Raw genomic sequence first — 22592 nt, 5'->3', positions numbered from 1 at the left:
AAGGACAAGTGATGGGTGGTTTGGCCATGAAGAAGAGCCCTGGGAGAGAGACATGGGGTCCCAGGGTTGGGAAAGGGGAAGGGGCAGCAGGTGGGCTCCCTAGGGGACTTCCTGGGCCCCTCCCGCCTGGTGCCCCTGGAAGCCCCGCGCATGGGAGAGGTGGGCACCTGGGGAGGGTCTCCTGGAAAGATGCTTCTAAACTGCGGGGATTAATCAGGTCCGCGAGCCCAGTCAGTCGGTCGCGGCTCCCTGTCCTCTTGGCCGGCCTTTTCCGCAGGGGGCTCCCGCTAGTCACGTCTTCGGGAGCTGCGGCTGTGGCGTGCGTGGGGCGGAGGCTTATCGAGGGCGCCCGGGGGAAGCCGTTGCCCCTCCCACCCCTCCCGGCTGGCCGGGTGCGGGCTTGACCTTGACCGTTGCGCGCCGGCGGCCTAAGCCGGCTGCCAGGCAACAGCGCGCTTCCCCGCGGGCCAGCGGCCGCGCCGCGCTCCTCCCGCCTCTTCTGTGCAGGCGGGCGCGGGATCCTAGGCGGATCCAGGCCGGGTTTTGCGGCGGCACGCGCGCGTGCTGATTCCGCATCTGTCGCTCTTGGCATCGGTCGGAGGCGGGAGATCATGGTGCTGGACGAACTGTGGGCCGCGCTGTCTGGCGCCTCTGGGGCTGCCCTGGCCTGCTGCTTCGTCGCGGCGGCCGTGGCCCTGCGCTGGTCAAGTCACCGGCCGGCGCGGGGCGCGGTGGCCCGGGCGCGACAGAGGCAGCAGGCGGCCCTGGAGACCATGGACAAGGCGGCGCAGCGCTTCCGCCTCCAGGTGACCGCTCGGGTCCGGTGTGTGGGGGGAGGCACAGGGAGGAGGTATCACTAGCAGCATTCTCAGGCGCGCTGGCGCGCGGAGAGGCAGGTGGCCGGCAGCGCAGGTTTTACTTTCGGAATCTCTCCACGCCCTAATGCATTCCGTACTCTTTCCGAGTCAGGTAGAGCCAGCTGAGGGGAGAGGCAGGGAGACGAAAGGGCCAGAGCAGGTCCTGAAAGGACATCGCCGCACCGGGTCAAAGAAGGAGGAGCTTTGCTCGGTACCAAAGAATCTCAAGCCTGTTAGAACGCTAAAATGCAAGCCCGAGAACCATTAGGATGCTCGGGTTTAGGACTTTGGAATCAGAGAGGGATGGCCAAGGAAATCTGGAGCGCTCACAGTTCAAAGTGGTTGTGCGTGATGATCCTGAAAGCGAGCCAGGGGAGGACTTGCCCAGGTGCAACCAGGGAGCCGGGCTGGAATAGTTTCCCCAGCTCCTGCCGCCCAGGTGTCGTTCTAACCCGTGATAGGTCCCGTTCCTTGAGCAGGTGTAATTCCAGCCCTTCCCTGGATGATCTGTCAACAAGCTTTTCTCCTTCCGGATCCGCTCAGTGTGTGTTTAGGCGCCAGGGAGGAACCTAGAGGAGGGGACTTTCACTCCAGGTGTTTGAGACACTGGACCCAGCTAGAAGTCAAAATGATAAATTCTGAGAGATGTTCTTATGTACTGAGAGAGGAAAAACTTGCCACGATTGTTTGTGAGGGTTTGTGTTTGATAGGATTCAGATCTGACAGGTGGGAAAGCATTCCAGGTGACTGGGGACACAACAGGAGTCAGGAGGATGTGCCTAGGTAGGAGCCAGGGCAGGAGTCACAGAAAATTGCACTTAGCAGATGCTCGGCGGCAGCAAGTGATTTTAGAGTTGGGGCAGAGTTGGAACTAGAACCTAGATGCCCAGTGGGACTCTCCAGCCTCTTTCCAGCAGGGAAGAGCAGGGGGAGATATTAGGTAGGGAGACCGGGCCTTAGGATGCCAGGCCCAGGGTGAAGCCTCGATCACAGTGAGGTTTTAGCTGCTATGAATTTACTTCACACTGTTCCGGGGCCAGGATATGTCATATTTATTTATTTGTTGACATAAATATGTATCTGGTTCCAGCCTCTTTTCATCAAGCTGGCTGAAAAGCCCACCGTCAGTCAGGTTTTAGATGTTCAATCCAGACTGGCCACTGACCCTACCTGAGCCCAAGTTCTTCACTGTCTAGTCCCCCTTCTCTGGCTGAGCTCCAAGGTATCCCACTCAGGGATCCTTGCAATGCTACTGGGCTCAGCCCAGTACCCTCCGCTGCTCCCGAGGCCCCCGTTCTGGAGTAACTGCCAGAACTGCAGCCAGCCGGTTCTACCAGCAAGAACTGTTGGGGGCAACTTCAGGGATCAGCCCACAGTTCCTGCCTGCTAAACTCCCCTCCTCGTCACAAGAAACCTACCTGCTGGCAGGAGCGTGAGGCTGTAGAAGGGTGGTGGGTCTTCCTTCACTTCAGCTCCAAACACCAGCATCTACACAGCTTCCGTCTGGAGAAACTTTCATTATTTTTAAGAACAAAACCTTCCAGGATAGAAGTTTTGGCTCTGAAATACAAAATGCTGTTTTGCACCCTCCCTGGGGCAGGAAAGCCTGGCCTCAGAATGGCAAAGCTTGGCTCTTCCAAGTGGGTGAACTGTGAAATTTACTTTTTGACTTTCCGGTGATTGTAGAGGAGAAAGAACTATCTCAGTAGTTTCACTGGTTTGAACAATCAGCAAAGGGATGGGGTCCTGACAACAGTAGCTCTGAAGGCCCTGGGGGCAGTTAAGAGGTAGGTGGTTTAGCTGAACTCAATCCCTTGGGAACTTGGGACCAGCTCCTTCCTCCTTCCTGCCCCCAAATGCCTTTCTGCTTGGCTCTGGAGTCGCAGGATGATGGGGATGTGGGTTTTGAGGCTGTCTCAGCAGCCTTTCTTCTGGGGCTTTTTTGGCCCAGCCCCAAATAGCAAGGGGCAGTGAGGTAAGCAGGGCTCTGGGCAGGCCCTGGAGGAATCGAGCAGCTGGTGGTACAGCCCCAGCATGATAGACTGCTGATGAAGCTAGCCGGGAGCCCAGATACCTCCAGCGTTCCCAGGCATCGCTGGGGATCCTAAGCATCTCTTGAATCATCACAAAATCGTTCACCTCTCTCGACTCTTGAGCAACTCTAGAGTAAGGCCTGTTTCTGGTAACTCTCTGTTGACTGTGTGAGGCTTAATCTGTAACAACTCTTTGCCCACTTCTTTCCCCCCACCCTGCCCCCGAATGAATTTTAATATCTTTTCTAGACTGAAGAGAGGACTAGCATCTCTAGAATATGATGGCTGGGAGAGACATACCAGAGCACCTCTCACACCTCTGTGCCTTTGCCCACATCTCTTACAACCCGTTTTGTCAGAACCCCACTGGTCTTCACAAATGCCGCTTCCTTCTGTTGGGTCTGACCCGTGGTTCCACCTCCTGGCCTTCTCCAAGCCTGCCTTTAAAGCAAAATGATTCAGTAGTCGAATCAGTTGTTGAGACCAGGATCCGTGGCCTACATGACCCAATGGAAAAGATATCTTGAAATAGAACAAACATGATAAAAACCATGAGGAGAAAAGAAAAAAAAAACATGGAGGACCACGGAGGATCCTGGAAATTAGGACAGTAAGGTCCTCAAGGAGAAAAACAGCTGGTGGAGCAGTGGTTCGGCGATAGCTCTGGTGTCCCTCCCTTGAAAAAGACTGCCACGGGGTGGCCCTGTGCTTTGTTAGAACTTGTTTGTACACATCTCTGCATTCTCCATTCAAATGTCATCGCCCCCGCGTTTGTGGACTGGCCTCAGAGGTGCAGGCCTTCTTGGGTGTCTTGTGAAAGAGGAAATGTCTCAGCTGCCTGATAACTAGTTGAAGACTTAAAAATAACCGTTAGCAACGGTGTCATCAGCCATCCGCACGCAAGAACAAAGGACAGAGTTAAAATCTGTGCTGAGAATGGAGGGAGCTTGCTGACAGTGTCGAGCAGAAACGCACAGGGACTCCGTGGTGTCTTGTCGCAAGGTGGGAAATGGTGGTGACCAGACTGTTGGTGGTAATCACCCTCGTGCGGGGGGCTCTTCGCTGATTTTTACTTTCTTCCCCATACTGTTAGGCATTCTTTTCTACAGTGGGCACATTTATATAATCAGAAAAAAAAAAGCCATTTTGCTATTTTCATTGTGAAGTGAGAACGGCAAGGTGTAGTAAGTAATGTGTCTATGGTATGATTCCTTTGTGCAAAGCCAGAATATATAAAAATAATTACATACACGGTGGGTTTTTCATAAACATTTTTTTTCCCTGTAAGGGTTCATTAGAAACCTTATGGTTTCCTTTTCAGAAGAGGGACTGGGCAGGGTGGTCCTCGGGGTGGGTGGGGTAAATGTTCATTTTTCATTTTGTGTCTCTTTTTAAAAAATATATCACCAGGGATTATCTTGTGTGTGTGGAGAGATCATGATTCATTTTCTTCTTTGTGGCTCCCTGTATTATATATATATATATAATACATCTCTATATATATATATCTGTATTATATCTATATATCTGTAGATACATATTATCCCAAGTAAGTAATATATCTGTTTAACAAATGAAGGGCAGGGGGTAGAGTGTTCTTTCTGTTAAGGCCAGGGTACCAAGGTTGTGTGGTGGGCGTGTGTGGAGGGCGTGAGTAGGTGGTGTCTCAGGGAGGGGTGCAGAGGAGTCTCACAGCTGCCTGGAAGCACCTCCTGGCACGCCTCTGGGGCTTGTGGTGTGACAGGGACCTTCAGGTGAGAGGCAAGTCCTGACTGGCTTTGCACTGTTTGGCCTGGCAGGAAGGGCGGGTGGGCGGTGCCTGCCTCGGGCCTGGCAGCCACTTAGGTGGCCCCTGTGTGAGCCAGAAGAGAAAGCTGGGCAGCGGTGAGGGTCTTGGTAGAGGGGTTGGAGAAGTGGCTGTTTTCCAGAGCTACTTAGTGAGCACAGTGACTGACTGGGTTTGGCTGCGGGTGGGAGGCAGAAGGAGGGGTCTGGGATGACTCCTTTTTTCTCACTTTCCTCCCTGGATAGACTGACAGCCCTTCCCTGAGCAAGGGTACAGGGAGCAGGAACCAGTGGAAAGTGGGGGAGCAGTGAGCTCAGGGGGAAGGACACAGGGGTGGGTGGCAATGGGAATAGCCCGTGAGCACCAGAGCTCGATTGGGTCAGGAGGCTTGGGGGGCAGGTGGAGAGCCTGGATTGGAGGCCACGAGAGAAGGATTCACTTCTTCCAGGCTCAAAGAGGGAACAAGAGGAATCTTTTCCCATATCTGGCTCCTTCTCATCGTTCAGATCACAGCCGAAAGAAATGTCACCTCCCAGCGAGGCCTGACCATCCCATCCGAGTCAGTCCTCTGTTATTTCCATCACAGCAGTGTGTACTTGCCTTCTTGCACTTTCCTGAGCTGTCCATCATTTGTTAACTTGTTTCTTTTCTTGAGTGCAGGCTCTCTGAAAGCAGGGATTTGTCTGTCTTGGTTACCTCTAAATTCATTGGCCTTAACGTAGTCCTTGGCACATAGTAGGTGCTCAGAACATATTTGTCGACTGACTGAATAAATGGATGACAGAAGTAGCAGAGAAGCTGGAGAAAAGCAGAGGAAGTTGAAGAGAGCCAGTGTGTGGTCTCAGTACCTTTGAATCTCTCAGTGAGACATGGAGCAAAGAACAGAATCAAGTATCTCTTGGATTTGGCAAGAGGAGGGCCCTGGTGACCTTGGCGAGAGCAGGAGAGAGTGGGGCTACGAAATGGTGGCTGTGATTCAGAGATCCTCCTCCTGCCAACCACCTCCCAACCACCCAGGACAGTGTCTTCTTTTATTTTTTTATTTTTTTGCCTCCCCTGCCAGGGGTGGAGTGGTTAGGTGCGGGTGGATAGCCAGTGGACAGCCTATGCTGAGTGGGCAGAGAACTACAGTTTACCTGTATGGTCCTAGGTGATGCACTTGGCCTCTGGATGCTTTAGTTTCTTTATCTGTGCAATGGGAATGGAACAAGATTTAATCGACATACAGAGTGCACCAGCGTGGTGCCTACAGGCAGCTCTTAGTGGTTGTGGTTTGTAATGGTTTCATAATCAGCCTGGGCATGGCCTTTTCCGGGGCACCCCCTCCGATAACCTTCTGGAAGAGATACATCTGCACTGTCCATAGGTGACAAGGACCTGCCTAGGCTGGGCCACATTTCTGGTGTCAGAGCTGCAGGTGGGCATGTCTGTCATGGATTGGCATGTGACAGTGAGCATCTGCTTTGGCAGGTGTGGGGACCTAGGGGCCCGGGCCACGGGTGTCTGCTGTAGGCACCTGGGGCCTGTGGGGAGAGGGGGTACTCACCTGAGGTGTCTTTCCAGAACCCTGACCTGGACTCAGAGGCACTGCTGGCCCTGCCCCTGACTCAGCTGGTGCAGAAGTTACACAGTGGGGAGCTGTCGCCTGAGGCGGCACTCTACACCTACACGGGAAAGGTAAGGCCCTGTTGCCAGGGAACCTCCCTCTCTCTGCAAAGGCTGTAGGGAAAACCTGGCCTGGAGTTTGTCTCTCTGAGGGCCGGGGGGGGGGGGGGGCCACAGTGCCAGGGGCTGCCAGGAGCTGCATGAGAGAAAGAGAGACAGAGAGAGAGAGAGAGAGAGAGAGAGAGAGAGAGAGAGAGAGAGGAGCTGCCTCTGTGTGTGTGTTTGTGTGGGGGCGACACTGAGCATGTTGTCTTAGCTAGAAGCCTGGCTTGCAGCCCAGACTTCCCTCTCCCTCCCACCTCCACCCCCTTGGTCACCAAGTGTGGTCTGTTCTCTTTCTATAGCTCTCTCCAGTCCAACCCCTTGTCCCCATGCCCCCAGCAGCCACCCTGGCCCTCCACCACCGTCTCCCTCCACCATGGAGCGCCAGCCTCCTGCCGGATGCCCTCTCAGGTCTCCAGTTCTTCAGACTCTGCTCTTCTGCTCCTCTTCAGTCTCCAGCATCCTGTCTGGCCAAGGCCTTCCAGAGGGTGGGCAGCAATAGCTGCCGCTGGTTCCCTGGCACCCAGAGCCTGCCACGCCGAGCCCTGCCTTGTGCAGGATTCCCTTTTCCTGGAAGGCTCTTCTCCCTCTTCTTTGCCCCCCTTGGGGTAACAGCCACCACCGGCTGAACCTTCTGGGCTCAGAGAAGGAGGCCCTCTTCCAGGGAGTTAGGGTTCCCTCTTCAGCGTTCACTTTTTAACACATTTCTCTTGGCCTTGTTGCGCTCGCCTTGTCCTCTTTCCCCTGTCAACGCGGGCCCCTTGTGGACAGAGCTTGTCTCATTTGTCTTCGTACTTAGTGCTGGACACTATGTCTTTCATGTAGTAAGTGCTCCAGGCATCTGTTTGAAATGAAATGGAGGAAAGAGTTGTGCTTTATGAGTTGCCTTGCTTGTGGTTTCTTGAAACAGAGTGTGATGGGCGTGGGTGACAGCGGGGGTGAGCCCAGCCAGCTGAGCAAGGGGGAGGGAGAGGGAGCCTGACTACGCAGGGAGGACCCCAAGCTCCTGCACTGGATGCCCCAGGGGACACTGGCAGGCTCAGCAGACTGTGCTTTGTCTCCTCATTCGGTGTCCCTAAAAAGTGGCTGCCCTTCCTAATCAGCCACAGATTTCATGTGCCGAGGTGTGGCAGCGGGGCCCACACCCATTTTCCTCAGATGTCTCACAGGGACAGGAGGATTTGCTGAAAGCCATACATCGTTCTGCCCTGGCCTGCCCTCCCATAGGGCACTGCTGAGTGTGGTTGGAGGGCTATGGAGAGGCCCCAGGGCAGGTGGTCCCCGTTAGTGCATCATTTCCTTTTAGGCAAGCTCCCACCCCTTTAAATGATTGGTATCAGTCAGTCACTCCTCCATGTGACTTGATTATCAGATTCAAGAGTTTCTGGGGGGAGGGGAGGCTTGGCTGGTGCCGTGTGGGCCAGGCCTGGGGCAGGAAAAAAACCTGCTGGCCTCTGGGAAGCTGGAACCTGGGTCTAGCCCTGCTCTGTGCTGACTCCCAGCATGACCTGAGATGGGGATCTGCCCCTGTCTGCTTCACTGACAGAGATGTGGCTTAGAGGCCAAAGGTCATCTTCCTCCCAGCTCATCCCCTCTGGGGAGCATCCGAGCCAGTGTCTTGCTCCTTTGGGTACCTTGGTTGTGCCCTGGCCCTGGAAGTACTCTCTCCATCTTGGGGTTGAGGCCAGAGACTGCCAGGGTGAGGCTGGGGCTAGATGTCCTCAGTGAGGTGAGTTGCTGGGCCCTAGATTATTCTCTGTGCTCCTGGCTCTGGGCCATGTGGCTGGTTACCCTTTCTCTGGGTGTCCTTTAAAAGGCCAATTTTATATAATGTATATTCGACCACAATTAAAAACAAAAGGCCAATCTCACTCTGCCTTGTGTCCATTTCTCCCTCCTCCAGGCCTGGGAAGTAAACAAAGGGACCAACTGTGTGACCACCTACCTGGCAGACTGTGAGACTCAGCTGTCCCAGGCGCCACGGCGGGGCCTGCTCTATGGCGTCCCTGTGAGCCTCAAGGAGTGCTTCAGCTACAAGGTGTGCCCTGCCGCCTCTCGGACTCCAACCCCGTGCCCCTGTCCCTGCCAGCCGGCTCTGCCTCCTGGGTGACCCCGGGCCCTCGGAGGAAGTATCGGGTCCCGAGGCCTTGAGAGGGGCCCTAGGTGTGTGCCCCGTCTTGGCCTGTGAGACAGCGGGAGGAGGGGACCCTCTGCCGCTGAAGGGCCCCCCTGAGCCGTCAACCACACCCCTCTTGGTGCCTGTCCCTCCGTCTAGGGCCAGGACTCCACGCTGGGCTTGAGCGTGAACGAGAGCGCGCCCGCAGACTGTGACAGCGTCGTCGTGCGGGTGCTGAAGCTGCAGGGCGCTGTGCCCTTCGTGCACACCAACGTCCCTCAGTCCATGTTCAGGTGGGCCTGGGGGCGGGGCGGGGGGGGGCGCTGGCCCCAGTGTGACCCGGGCTGACCCGGTCCTGCTTTCCCCAGCTATGACTGCAGTAACCCCCTCTTTGGCCAGACCCTGAATCCGTGGAAGTCCTCCAAAACCCCAGGGGGCTCCTCCGGGGGTGAAGGCGCCCTCATTGGGGCTGGGGGCTCCCCGCTGGGCTTAGGCACTGACATTGGAGGCAGCATCCGCTTTCCCTCGGCCTTCTGTGGCATCTGTGGCCTCAAGCCCACATCCAACCGCATCAGGTATGGTGTGGGGGGTGGGTGGAAGGAGCTTCCCAACCTCTCTAGGCCCCAGGGAGGGATTCCCTCACTGGGGTTTTGCTGGGGGCGGGGAGCGTCCCAGCACCACTGGCTTTGGTTCCTAGTTTCCAAAGTGGTGAGAGTTCTAAGCTGCTGTATGGGTTTGGGGTTGGGCGGAGGGTGACCATTTCCTGTTTCCAACATCTTGTGTTTCTTATCCAGCAAGAGTGGCCTGAAGGGCTGTGTCTATGGACAGGTAGCAGGTGAGGTCTGGGGTTCCCTCAGTGCCCTGGAGGAGGGGGGGTCTGCCTGATCCACCTCTACCCCTGCCTCTCCCTCTCCGGGGGGGCAGTGTTTGACTCCCAGGCTAGTCTAGGTCTGAGTTCCTACCTCCTCATCTCTGCTCACACTCCTGGGCCATGGCCCAGCCCTCGCTTGGACCCGGCCCCAGAGCCCATTAGAGCAGGGTGATCTCTCTTCTTTCCCCTCCCTGCCCCCACAGTGCAGCTCTCAGTTGGCCCCATGGCCCGGGACGTGGAAAGCCTAGCACTGTGCCTGCGAGCACTGCTGTGTGAGGACATGTTCCGCTTGGACCCCACCGTGCCCCCGCTGCCCTTCAGGGAGGAGGTGAGCAGGGCTAGGGATGGGCGTGGGGTTGAGTTTGGTTATTGCTGGTGCTCCTGAGCCCAGAGAGCAGCCCCAGGCAGCGTGCGCAGGCCTTGGAGGCTCTGTCTCTTGAAAACCACCCGCAGGGCTCTGAAGCCAGGCTCAGCTGCTGCTCCACAGACAGCCACCAGATGGAGCCCTTGCCCGCCTGTGGCGACTCGGGGCCTTTCAGACTGGCCTGGGGGGCCTCTGGGGAGAAAAGGTCCCGCCTTCTGGTCTCAGCCTTTTCTGCCGGCTCTGAGACAGGACTGCCTTCTCAGCCCGAGAACCACTTGAGGGAGAACTAGGGTGTTTCCTGGCAGGCAGGAGATCTCGGCGGGATGGTGTGAGCTCCCCCTCCTTGGCAGAGGATATTCTAACAACCCAGTGGTTTCAGAAGCCCTTCCTGAGAGGTCGGAGAGGACAAGATGAGGTCCCTGTGATGCGGTCTGGAACGAATTATGGGAGCCAGTCTTGAAACAGGCAGTGGGGGGCCTCAACTCAGGGCACAGGGTACCTGGGTTCTGGACCTAGTGTTGTCAGTCTGCACGAGGTGGACTGGGACGAGCCCAGCCCCACTCCAGGCCGCTTTGCCTAGCTCCCTATCTAGACCCGAAGCCTCAGTTTCATATATGGCCAGTGGGAATCCTCATCTGTTCCAGCCCCTTCTGCAGAGTGATTATGAAGGGGTTTTGTGAAAGGGTCAGATGCAGAAAGGGCCGGTCTCTCAGGCACTTAGTTTTCGGGGGATCCAGGTTGCAACCTCTCAGCTGTGTCTGGGGCTGAGCAGCTTCTCTGATCTCTGGGAGCCCAACTTTGGGCCGCTCTCTCTTCCCCTGATTCTGACTCCAGGGTTTTGCCCCCCAGGTCTACACAAGCTCTCGGCCTCTGCGTGTGGGGTATTATGAGACTGACAAGTATACCATGCCCACCCCGGCCATGAAGAGGGCCGTGCTGGAGACCAAGCAGAGCCTTGAGGCTGCTGGCCACACGGTATGGCCGTGGGGACCCCGAAGCCCTGGTATGGCCCCTCCTTCAGGGAAACCTTCCTGGTACCCGTGGCTGCCACTGGTCCCCGGTGTCCTTTCACCCTGATTGCTTTGTGGTTGGGACGGGAGCGATGTCGCTGTGGGACCCGCGGAGAGAGGGCTGATCATGAGTGTTAGGTTTCGCGATGGATGGCGAACTCAGCCCTGTGCTGGGGATGAGTGAGCGCTGCCCTGGGAGGCTCCCGTCAACCACAGACAATGGTGCACGGCTGTCCAGAGGTTCCCACCATCCTGGTGGGCCAATGGGTTTTAGTCTGCTCATCTGAGACAAGTTTATGTGTGGCTTGACTTCTCTCACGATGTGCATTTTCAGGGAATGTTCATGGGTCAGTAAGGCGGCCTCTGTGGCTCCACTGAGGGCTGCCATGGCGGCAGGGTTGGTCCGGTCCATCCTCAGGGCTGCCTGGGCAGCATGGGGATTGTGGGAGCCAAGGGTTTCTAGGTATTGGGGCCTCACACCCCTCAATCTCGCAGCTGGTTCCCTTCCTGCCAAGCAACATACCCCGTGCTCTGGAGACCCTGTCAACCGGTGGGCTGTTCAGTGATGGAGGCCACAGCTTCCTGCAGAACTTGTGAGTGATGTTGGACTTTGGGGTCTGGGGTGGGGTCCAGGACATGGGTAGACCCAGGGAGAGCAGCTGGGTCCTGTTACTCCCAGGATGGGCCGCTCTGGGAGAAGATGGGGGAACAGGCCTCAGTTGAACACAAAGAAGGTCAGAGTATTGTGGGCAGGGAGCTCACCGCCCCTCTAGCTGTGCAGCTGGAGTCTGGAGGTCCCTAGCACTTTAGAAAGGTGCCAGCTCGACGGGAGGCTGGATTGAGCAGCGCTCAACCGATGAAAACTCATTGGGAGGTAGGGGGTGGGCAGGGGGGTTGCTTGTCTATTTGGGAAAGATTGAGAGACAAGGGCAGGGTGAAGCAGGACAGGAGAGGTCTAGACGTCATGCTGTGACTCCAGGCTCTTCTAACTTGAGCCGGGCCCGCCTTTTGAGTAGTTTTCTCTTCTGTAGAGTGGGTGGGTTGGATCAGACCTACTTTAAGGGACTTTGCAGTTTATTTTATTTTATTTTTTTTTTAAGATTTTATTTATTTATTTGACAGAGAGAGACACAGCGAGAGAGGGAACACAAGCAGGGGGAGTGGGAGAGGGAGAAGCAGGCTTCCCGCAGAGCAGGGAGCCCGATGTGGGGCTGGATCCCAGGACCCTGAGATCATGACATGAGCGGAAGGCAGACGCTTAATGACTGAGCCACCCAGGCGCCCCCAGTTTATTTTTTTATAGCTCTTTTTTTAAAAAGATTTTATTTATTTATTTGACAGAGAGAGAGAGAGATCATAAGCAGGGGGAGAGGCAGAGGGAGAGGGAGAAGCAGGCTCCCCACTGAGCTCCCCACAGGCGCCCCAGAGCTCATGTTTAGAGAAGCTGGTTCCACTTAGAAGCTTTCAGTCCTTAAGGGTTGACAGGGGTGTAAGACCTCTGAAGGCACCCCCTGCTGATGTGCCTGGGCTGACTGGACCTCCTCTTATAGCTGACTTTGGTCCAGGCTTCAGCAGGAGGGGCTGCCCCTCACTCTGGCCCTGGGAATGAAGCCCTCGGGTCGGCCTCCTGAGACCCTTCTCTGAGCTCTAGAGCTAGAGACAGCCTCAGAAGTAAGAGTCATGGCGGCTCCACTTGTCTCTCTGGGCTGGCGTCGGCGTCAATAGGGGATGCCCTCAGTGTCAGGCCCCCGCCGGGGAAATGTTGCCGTCACTGAGTCCTTATTGCTTTGAGCTGAGTGTGCCAGGGAGGGAGACGCGGAGTCCTGCCTTGGGAAGCTCCAGTGGGTATGGAGTGGAGTCCAGGCGTCCCAAACGATCAGCAGAAACAAGTCACATGTCTAAAAGGAGGCAGATAGGGGCGCCTGCGTGGCTCAGTCAGTTAAGTGTCTGCCTTCGGCTCAGGTCAGGATCCCGGGGTCCTGGGATCGAGTCCCATGTCAGGCTCCTTGCTCAGCGGGGAGTCTGCTTCTCCCTCTGCCCTCCCCCCACTCATGTGCACTCTCTCTCTCTCTCTCTCTCTCGATCTCTCAAATAAATAAAATCTTAAAAAAAAAATAAAAACTAAGTAAAAGGAGGCAGATAAGGGTGCCTGGCTAGCTCAGTCCATACAGTATGGGACTCTTGATCTTGAGGTTGTGAATTCGAACCCCACATTGGGTGTAGAGATTACTTAATGAAAAAAAAAGGAAATCTTAAAAAAAAAAAAAAAATGAAAGGAGGCAGATGAAGGGGTTGGAGACCAGTGGTTGCCAGAATCTGGTGAGGAGGGAGTGGAGGGGGTGTCACGGAATAGCTGACACTGAGCTGCGGGTGCTATGGGTGGGGGCAAGCCAGGAGGGAGGCCTGGGGAGGGAGTGCTGGATTGGACCCTTTGTCTCCCAGCAAAGGTGATTTCGTGGACCCCTGCTTGGGGGACCTGATCTCCATTCTGAAGATGCCAAGGTGGTTGAAAGGACTGCTGGCTTTCGTGCTGAAGCCTCTGGTGAGGGCACAAGGAGCGGAGGGCTGCAGTGGGCTGGGACGGAGCCTCTGGGGCTCTTCCCCTTGCCTTAGCCTCTCTTGGTTTGGGCACGCATGGCCTCCTCTTCTCTCCAGCCCCTACCCAGACTCCTGTCCTCTCCCCATGCCCTGCAATCTTCAGCCAGCCGCATGCTGAAGGAGGTGCTACCCGGGGGCCTGGGGGAGGGACAGAGGGAAGAGGCACAGGTAGCTTGGCCTGAAGAACACTGTTGTCTGCACTCAGCCCAGAACTGAGTCACTGACGCTGTGTTTGTCCTCTGGCAGCTCCCAAGGGTGGCAGCTTTTCTTAACAGCATGAAGCCCCGGTAAGGACATTTCCTGTGCCTAGATCCTGCCCCCCTCTTCCCTGTCCCCTGACCTGGGGTTAAGTGGTTTCTGACGGGAGGAGCTGAGGGAAGTCACTTCTGAGGCTGGAAGTGGCCCAGCCGGGGTGGCAACCTCAGTGGCTTTCAGATGGGACCTTGAAGTTTGTCTTCTCAGGGTCCAGGTCTGGCTAGAGGGGAGGGGCCTGAAGGAGATCACGGGATGAGACAGGGTGGGGAGGAGAAGACCTGGCGAGGTGAGGGTAGAAAGGACCAGGAAAGGAAGCATCGGGGAGGCCCAAGAGAGAGGGGATTACTGGGGAACCCGTGAGAGATGCTGCTCTTGGAGGTCTGACGGGAACTGAGCTGCACTGGGTCCTGCCGCCCCCTCAGTGGCCCGGGTGGAAAAAGCAGGCCATAAATGGCCTCATTATTAGGCCCTGACATCCTGCGGACTTGCCTCTTCTCTTGCTGCCAGGCATTTAGGACCTTTGACAGCTCTGGTCTCTCTGGTATCCTAAGGGTCATTGCGAATTGGGCCTGACCTGGGCCTGGCTCTGCTGTAAAGTCACTAAGTGACACAGTCTAAATCCCTCTCGGGGCGTGATTTTCTCCACAGGACATGAACTTAGGGATTTGAACTTCTTTCCGTGCTACTTCCCTCTTGGAGCTCCCCTAGTTGAGAAGGGGCCATGGAGGAGTGAGATCTGGGAGGTGTTAAGAGTAGGGGTCTGATGTTGCTACTCCCCACGACTGTGACCTTGATGGGCAGTGACCTCCTTTCCTCTGCCCAGGTCGGCTGGCAAGCTCTGGGAACTGCAGCACGAGATCGAGGTGAGGCCAGAGCCCCTAGACTAGAGTCGGGCGGGGTATGGGGTGGAGCTGGACAGGGCACTTGCCAGTGGGGTCTCTTAGCCTTGGGTCCCCTGGGCCCCTGGAGTGGCCTGTCATTCCGCCTTCCACTCCCGGGACTGGTCTCCTCGGGCCCTGCTCTCTGATCCTCACTCGCCTGGGTGCTCACCCTTGGGGGCTGGGTCAGTCTGCGGCTCCTGTCCTGGATGCCTCTCTGCCCCCCCCCCCCCCCCCCCCCCCCCCCCCCCCCCGCCCTGCCCCAGTGCTGTTGGGAACTACGTGGCCTTGCCCTGGCAGGCAAAATGAATGTCTGCAGTTCGTGTGGGACGTAGAACAATGGAGGTCTCCCGGAAGCAGCTGTGCCTGTGTGCCCCGAGGACCTCCATCCCAGTGTGGCTTAGTCCAGATGCGGGGCCAGGTGCTGGGGCCAGAGCCACTCTGGCCACAGTCCCTGCATTGAAGAGTCCCTGCGAGGCGCTGGGTCTGAGGGCTTCCCCCTGCTGTGCTGGCATCCTCCCAGGTGTACCGCAACTCCGTGATTGCCCAGTGGAGGGCGCTGGACCTGGACGTGCTGCTCACCCCCATGCTGGGCCCTGCTCTGGACCTGAATGCCCCAGGCAAGGCCACAGGTGAGGTCTGCTGCCCCAGCACACACCTCGGACACTCCCACCTGCTTCTCCTCTTCTGTGAGTTCAGCCCAGTGCCCGCAGGCTGCCGGGAAGTACAAGAGGAGCCTTGGCGGAGGACTGCACCCCTTGGGGAAGGCCCCGCCCTTGGGGAGCTCACAGTCCGACTGGCTGGAGAGATGGGAGTCATCTGGGATGTTCTGGGAGGGAACAGGCTCCCTGTCCTGAGCACCACTGAAGTGGGAGGTCTTGAGTTATGGAGCCTACAGTTTGGGGAGGTGGGGTTTAAAGTACTGGTGGGATTTAGAAAAGCCAAGAAAAATAGGAACAACGGTCCAGGTGGGGAAGCTTCCTGGGCAGAGGCACAGGGCAAGCTCCAGCAGGCTCTCCAGCCTGCCGGGAATCTGGATTCCTGGGCTTTGTCACCCACTCAAGTCTGGGCTCTGGGAGAGAGCCTCTCCCTGGGGTGGGGGCAGGGCGCCATCTCCCAGGGCCGGGCGGAGGTTCGCAGGGTCGCTCTAGCTGCCTGTGGTGCCTTTCAGGGGCCGTCAGCTACACGCTGCTCTACAACTGCCTGGACTTCCCCGCGGGGGTGGTGCCTGTCACCTCGGTGACCGCAGAGGATGAGGCCCGGATGGAGCATTACAGGGGCTACTTTGGGGATATCTGGGACAAGGCGCTACGGAAGGTGAGGCCACAGGGCCTGGCCTGGCCCCTGGGCCCCCCCTTCCCCTGGACGCCCACCCACACCCAACTCTGGCTGCTGGGAAAGAAGCAGCATAAGCACCAGTAGTCCTTGCCTCCCCTCCCCTCCCCTCCCCTCCCCTCCCCTCCCCATTGAGTAAGCTCTATACCCAACATGGGGCTCAAACTCACAACCCCAAGATCAAGAGTTACATGGTCTACTGAGTGAGCCAGCCAGGCACCCCCTTGCCGGCCCTCCTTGATGCGAGACCCCCCAAAAGACTGCAGCCTGGCTCTGCTGTGCTGCCCCTCCTCTCCAGCTGGGGTGCATCCTGGTCCCTGGTGGGGACCTGCCTCCACCGCCTTCCACCCTGATGCCTGTGTCCCCTGCAGGCCATGAAGAAGAGCGTGGGGCTGCCCGTGGCCGTGCAGTGTGTGGCTCTGCCGTGGCAGGAAGAGTTGTGTCTGCGGTTCATGCGGGAGGTGGAGCGACTGATGAGCCCCGAGAAGCGGCCATCCTGACTGCTGCCTGCCTGCCGCCTGGCTCCGGAGGGCCCCAGACCGTCTCGATCTGCACCCAGCCTCGTCCGGGCGTAGCGGCCGCCCTGGGAGGAAATGTTCAGCCGGGGGCAGAGACCTCCATGTCCCCCTCCCCCGATCCCCTACAAGAAGCACAGACCCCCTGAGTCTGGACCTTGCTCCCCATTCTGGTCCCCTCCCTCTGCCCTGACACACACCCCCCCTCCCATGTGGCAGCCAGTGGGTAAGATATGGGCAGAGGCCCATTAACAGTCAAGAAATGTTTCTAGTCTGTATATTTTCTGGCTGGCATTGTTAGGGCACTGGGGGTTGAGCCCTACTCTGGCCTTGGCAGTCTCCTGATTCCCAACCCCCACAGGAGCCTTGCAGCCCCAGCACCTCCCCCTCCCCCGCTCCCCCTGCTTAGACTAAGACCTTCTTTGCTAGGCATTGCCCTTCTCTTCTTTCTTTGCTCCTTTCCCTCTGCCGAGGTTGCCCTTTCTGCTCCTCTGCCATTAAATCCTTTGAGGCCCTCCTCAGATCCCTCTTTCTCGAGAAGGCCTTCCCTCCTTCCTCTGAGCCCTGGAATAGGTGGACTCTTTCTTTCCAGTCTGTCCTGTGTGGTGGGCATCTGTGGGAGGGTTTGCCTTTCTCAGGACACTGGCTCTCCTTGACTGCAGGGACCCTAATGCTGTATCTTTGTCCTTAGTGGCCCACACGGGGCTAGGCGCAGGGCAGCCGGGAGTCTGGAGTGCTGGCCATGAGGTGGCGCTGTTGGGGGCGAGGGGGCCCTAGGCCTCGGGAAGGGAGCATGAGACAGGGCGATCTGGTAGAGAGCACTCACAGGGCCAGCCAATGACTGGTTTGTTCTAGGAAGGCTTCCTGAAGGAGGAGGACCTGGGTTGAGTGTGGAAGGTTCCCAGAAGCTGAGATGGGAGTAAGGACATCCCAGGGAGAAGGAGCCATACATCCAGAGACCATGATGAGTTCAGTAGACAGAGGTTTTGAATGGGCAAAGGAGAAGCAGCAGAGATGTAGGTGGAGGCCAAATCAAGGTGGACTTTGGGCGTCAGTTCAGGAATTTGAATCCTGTCTCAGGGCAATGGGGAGCTGTTAAAGGATCACACAGATGCAGCGAAGAGAGTAGACTGGGTAGAACAGAGCCTGGAGAGGGACAAGGAGGCTGCTCCATGATCCTAGTCTGGGGAAGGGGGCCTGGGGCCTGAGCTAGGGCCATGGCCCAGGGGTAGGGAGAGAGGTGGTTTGGGAATTGACAGTTGGGATGGAAGTGAGCAGTCTCTGCTCAGAATCTCACCTTTGCCCCATCTGCCAACCTCCCTCTTACACGACTGTGTTGCCTGTGACTAATCTGGGGGCTTCTTGGTCCCCTTAAGCAAAGCTTACTCTCCCCTGGCCCCAGCCCTAGCTCCCCTGTTTACCATAGAGGACGTTTCTGACCCTCGGGTCAGGCACACCCCTGGTTCTACCTGGCTCTCTTCAAATTCTTTTCAGGGCAGGCTGCCTTCCCAAGGCTTCCTTCTCCTTCCTGACCTTCCTACTCCTTCAGAGGGGCATTTCCTTCCGGGTTACATGCCCAGTGGTCCCTGCACTGTCTGACAGTGGTGTCCCCGCCTCAGTGGGACCGGTTTCAGGGTAGATGCGAAGGGCTGATCAGAGGGCCTAACTTAACACAGACACCTAGATCAGCTGGCCAGGTCGTTGAACTTTGCCCAGATTCCTTGTAACTACTGTGTCATTTTGCCTCATATCATTCCATAGAATCATCTGTACCCGCCCCACCCCCCAGCTTCTTACTCCTGCCCTGTTTCTCTTTTTGGTTACTGATATCCTTGTGCTTTTTTTTTTTTTTAATTTTTAAAAGGATTTATTTATTGGGGGGGCACCTGCGTAGCTCAGTTGGTTAAACGTCTGCCTTTGGCTCAGGTCATGATCCCAGGGTCCTGGGATTGAGCCCAGAGTCTGGCTCCTTGCTCAGTGAGGAGTCTGCTTCTCCCTCTCCCTCTGCCCCTTCCCCCCACTCATGCTTCCCCCCCATAAATAAATAAAATCTTAAAAAGATTGCTTATTTTAGAGAGAGAGTGCACATGCATAAGTGGGGGGGTGGGGCAGAGGGGGAGAGAGAATCCTCAAGCAGGCTCCCCACTGAGCAGGGAGCCCAATGGGGTGGGAGGGAGTGGGGGAGGGCTGGATTCCAGGACCCTGAGATCATGACCTGAGCCGAAATCAAAAGTCAGACGCTTAACTGACTGAGCCACCCGGGCGCCCCAATATCCTTGTGCTCTTAGACACAAGGCTGTAGGGGGGGGCGCCTGCCCTCTTCCCTTCCCTGCTTCACCGCGTCACCCTTTGAGCCCCAGCATGGCCTTGCCCAGCCCCGTGCTCCCCGGTGCTGGTGCTCTACCAGGCCTGACCCATCCTTGAGAGGCTCTGGGGCTTATGGGGGTGGTTGGACATTAACACAAACACATCTGCTCCCTGGGGGATCAGGGCTTGGGGAAAGGTTAGACGAGGAGGCAGATGCTGCCGAGGGGCGGGGGAGGTAGGCGCTGCGGCCGGTGAGGGACCAGAGAAGGCCCAACCCACATGGACGCCCAGATGGGAATGGCCAGGTAGCTGTTTGATTTTGTCCTGAATCCTTGGAACTGCTGTGTCAATTTGTCTCCTGTCATTCCATAAAACCACCTGCCTCTACTTTTTTCCTTCTCTTGCCCTGGTTCTCTCTTTGGTTACTGATATCCTTGTGCTCTTAGACACAAGGCTGTAGGGGGGGTGCCTGTCCTCTTCCCTTCCCTGCTTCACCGCGTCACCCTTCGAGCCCCAGCGTGGCCTTGCCCAGCCCCGTGCTCCCCGGTGCTGGTGCTCCAGCAGGCCTGACTCCCATCCTTGAGAGGCTCCGGGGCTTATGGGGGTGGTGGGACATTAACACAAACACATCTGCTCCCTGGGGGATCAGGGCTTGGGGAAAGGTTAGACGAGGAGGCAAACGCTGCTGAGGGGCGGTGGAGGTGGGCACTGCAGCCGGTGAGGGACCACTGTGCTCTGTCTCCATCACTACCTAGCACTCGAGTCCTGCTCCTCCCGTCCTCTGGACAGTGCGGTGACCTAACTGGGCTTCCCTGCCTCCATCCGCACCTGTTCCCCGGTCCACTTTCCATGCAGTTGCCAGAGGGAGGCTTTGAAAGTGTAAATCAGATCGAGTCACGTGTTTCAAGGCCTAATGGCTTCCCATCCCACCCAGAATAAAATCCAGTCCCCTCCTTGTGTCTTACGAGGCTCTGCGGGACATGGCCCTTGCTTACCTCTCCAGCCTCTAGCGTGTCTCTTCCTCTCATTCATTGTGCTCCAGCCCCACGAGCACCTTTCCGTTTCTGGATCATCTCCAGCTGGTGGCACCTGCTTCAGAGCTTTTGTGTTATACGGGTCCCCTCTGCTTGGAACACTTCTTTGTGCTTCTGTCCATACTCCAAAGCAGGGGCCGTGTCTTAATAATAGAATCCAACATCTGTTAGCCTGTGGAGTTGATAACCCATTATCCCATTGGAAAAAATGGGCATTATTACTTCCATTTTATAGGTGGGGAAACAAGTTTAGAAACGGTTGCTAATTTGGCCAAGGCCAGAGACTTGCACAGAGATTTGAAGCCACTAAGCCAAACTTAAGATACTTTGCTCATTTGCACAGTCATCCCAAGCACATGCACTAAACATCCCAGGGTATCAGGTTCTGGGTTCGGTGACCACAAACACTGGAGACAGAAGTAAGGTCCATTCACGGGGCTCCTCTGCTAGGTGTATATCTCCAGGAGGTTCTGTCAGATCATCGTCCACCCTCCCTTCCTCTCCCTGGGGTTGCGATCGTTGGAGTTTAGGACACTGTGAGAATACCTGCTATTTGTCCCTGTTAAGCAGCATCTTCTAGGGTCATCCCAGGGCTTTAGCCTATTGAGAGCCTTTGGGATCCTGGCCACGTTGGCCACTCTTTCTGCTCTGCCTCTCAGCTTGTCCATCCACAGGTATGAGCACTAGACCTCTTTAACTTCATCTAAGTCACCAATAAATATATTGATCGGATCAGGGCCAAGGAAAGACCCTGGGGCGTGTCACTCCAGGCACACACCAGGGCAATCTGATCTGCCATACCCTTAAGAGACACCCACATAATCAAGTCCAGAGCCTACCAGCCTGCCTAGGCTGCCCCCTCCTCAAGTTTCCCACCACAGAGTTTGAGAGTGGTAACCCTGGGTGTCTTAGGCCGGGGAGGCCATTTGGGGTCGGGGTGCGTGGGATTTGCTCTTATGTGTCCAGTACCCACCAAGGTGCCTGGTACTCAGTAGGTACCCAGTGAATGCTTGTTTTGTTTTTTTGAGAGAGAGTGAGTGGGGGAAGGGGGAGCAGAGGGAGAGGGAGAGAGATAATCCCAGGCAGGCTTCACACCCAGTGCAGAGCCTGACACAGGGTTTAATCTCACAATCCTGAGATCACGACCCTGAGATCAGGACCTGAGCTGAAATCAAGAATTAGATGCTTAGCCAACCGAACCACCCAGGCACCCCCTCTTTTTTTTTTTTTTATGAGAGAGACTTAAGCATGTTAAATGCTGCTAGGAAGGAGCCAGCAGAAACACGTAGAGGAAAAGGTGGGAATGAAGGGCTCAACCACCTATCATTCCGCCATTTAAAAAGTATTACCAAGCACCTGCTCTGTGCCAGGCATTTTGAAAAGGGCTGACAAGGTCCTTGCTTTTTTTTTTTTTTTTAAAGATTTTATTTATTTATTTGACAGAGAGAGACATAGCGAGAGCAGGAACACGAGCAGGGGGAGTGGGAGAGGGAGAAGCAGGCTCCCCGCGGAGCAGGGAGCCCGATGTGGGGCTCGATCCCAGGACCCTGGGATCATGACCTGAGCCGAAGGCAGACACTTAATGACTGAGCCACCCAGGCGCCCCAAGGTCCTTGCTTTTATGGAACTTACTTTCTAGGGAGGGAAGTAAGGAATAAGTAAACAAGATAATTTCAGTTAATGGTAAGTGCGATGAAGAAATAAAATGGGGCGATGTGCTAATGGAGGGGTGCCACTTGAGAAAGGATGATGTAGCAAGATTTAGGGTGCTGTAAGGGGTAGGGATGCTAGATTTCCTGGGGGAGCTGAGCCATCAGGGGAGAGCCAGGGTTTAGCGAGGGAGGCCTTGGTACGGGGGAAGGAAATGGTCTGAAAAGAGGAGGAAGGACCTGGGGAGTTTGCCAATGAGAGGGGCTAGTTCCAGAGACCTGTTGGTGAGGACACAGAGTATTAGAGGGTGGATGACCTTGGGGTTACCCTTTGGGTCGTGACCAACAGGTCAATTGCCAACTCCACATCTGGCCCTGGGCGACCCTCAGGTGCTCAGACTCAACATTATCAACCACAAACATCTCCTTTCCACCAATTCTGCTTCCAACGTCCCAGTCTCAAGGGTGGAACCACCACTCCTGGTCCCAATGACTGGCAGCCTCAGTTGTGATGGGTCGCTCCTCTCTTCCCTCTGAGACAGGACTGGGCCAGAAGATCCAGCAAGAGCCAGAGGGCTCCCAAACCAGTCCCTCCTGCTCCGCTGCCCCATATCTTCCCCTTGTTTCTGCTTCTTCTCCAGGAAGCCACTTGTGCCCCCTCACCCCCCCTAGGCTCATACTCCTCTCCACTGCTCCCCCGGCCTATAGGGAGCTCCTGGAACAATGAGAAGATGGGATGTGAGTCTGGAAGGGAGAACCAATCGACTGGGGAGGCTGGAATCCCAGGATCCCGAGTGTGGCCTTGCGTTACAGTCGGGAATGAGAGCCCAGCGAGGGTAACAGAAGCAGGGGTGAGGGCTCTGCCTGCCTGTGTCGGTCCTCACTTCTTGGCATCATCTCCCCTGGGGCTGATGCCTGCTCCCCCTGGGGTCTCTGCTTTCTTCTCTGCCTGGGCCCCAGACGCCCTCCAGAGTGAGCCTGTTCGATCCACCTCTATATAGCCTGTGAACTGTGTTCAGGGGGTGGGCAATTATCCTGGAAGAAACAGGAACCCCCAGGGACAACTCCATTAGGAACTGCCACGGGTCAGACCAGGGTTCTGGTGGGGTGTTTGAGGGGCAGGATGGGGGAGAAGTTGTGTGAGGAGGTCCGATCAGAGCCTGGTCCCCTGCCCACCTGCAGGCTTGGGCTCCTCTTCAGGCTGGTCTCTGCCCAAGCCTCTTGTTCTGCATTGCCTGAGGCACAAGGGCTTTTGTCCCCAGGAAGTCCAGGTAGGG

General features: G+C 56.4%; 1 protein-coding gene across 1 annotated transcript; it reads left to right on the top strand.

Annotated features, from left to right (window-relative positions):
• The first annotated feature begins 361 nt into the window (after positions 1-361).
• On the top strand, positions 362-16582 carry LOC116648040 (fatty-acid amide hydrolase 1). The gene is made up of 15 exons (XM_032429817.1): positions 362-806; positions 6240-6353; positions 8287-8421; positions 8659-8792; positions 8868-9074; positions 9294-9334; positions 9574-9698; positions 10584-10709; positions 11240-11337; positions 13187-13286; positions 13589-13629; positions 14421-14460; positions 14999-15107; positions 15647-15792; positions 16182-16582. The coding sequence occupies exons 1-15, from the start codon at positions 612-614 to the stop codon at positions 16308-16310; spliced, it is 1740 nt and encodes a 579-aa protein (XP_032285708.1). The 5' UTR covers positions 362-611; the 3' UTR covers positions 16311-16582.
• Positions 16583-22592: the final 6010 nt, after the last annotated feature.

The sequence above is a fragment of the Phoca vitulina genome, unplaced genomic scaffold, assembly GCF_004348235.1.
Source record: "Phoca vitulina isolate PV1807 unplaced genomic scaffold, GSC_HSeal_1.0 scaffold2, whole genome shotgun sequence".
Lineage (NCBI taxonomy): Eukaryota > Metazoa > Chordata > Mammalia > Carnivora > Phocidae > Phoca > Phoca vitulina.
The sequence above is the reverse complement of the archived record's forward strand: the minus strand, read 5'-3'. Positions and strand labels throughout refer to the sequence as shown.

Excerpts from the sequence above, each read along its gene's own strand:
- LOC116648040 (XM_032429817.1), top strand. The coding sequence starts at position 612 with ATGGTGCTGGACGAACTGTGGGCCGCGCTGTCTGGCGCCTCTGGGGCT. Across the intron at positions 8,422-8,658 it reads AGGAGTGCTTCAGCTACAAG|GGCCAGGACTCCACGCTGGG; the intron begins GTGTGCCCTGCC and ends CCCTCCGTCTAG. Across the intron at positions 9,075-9,293 it reads CCCACATCCAACCGCATCAG|CAAGAGTGGCCTGAAGGGCT; the intron begins GTATGGTGTGGG and ends TTTCTTATCCAG.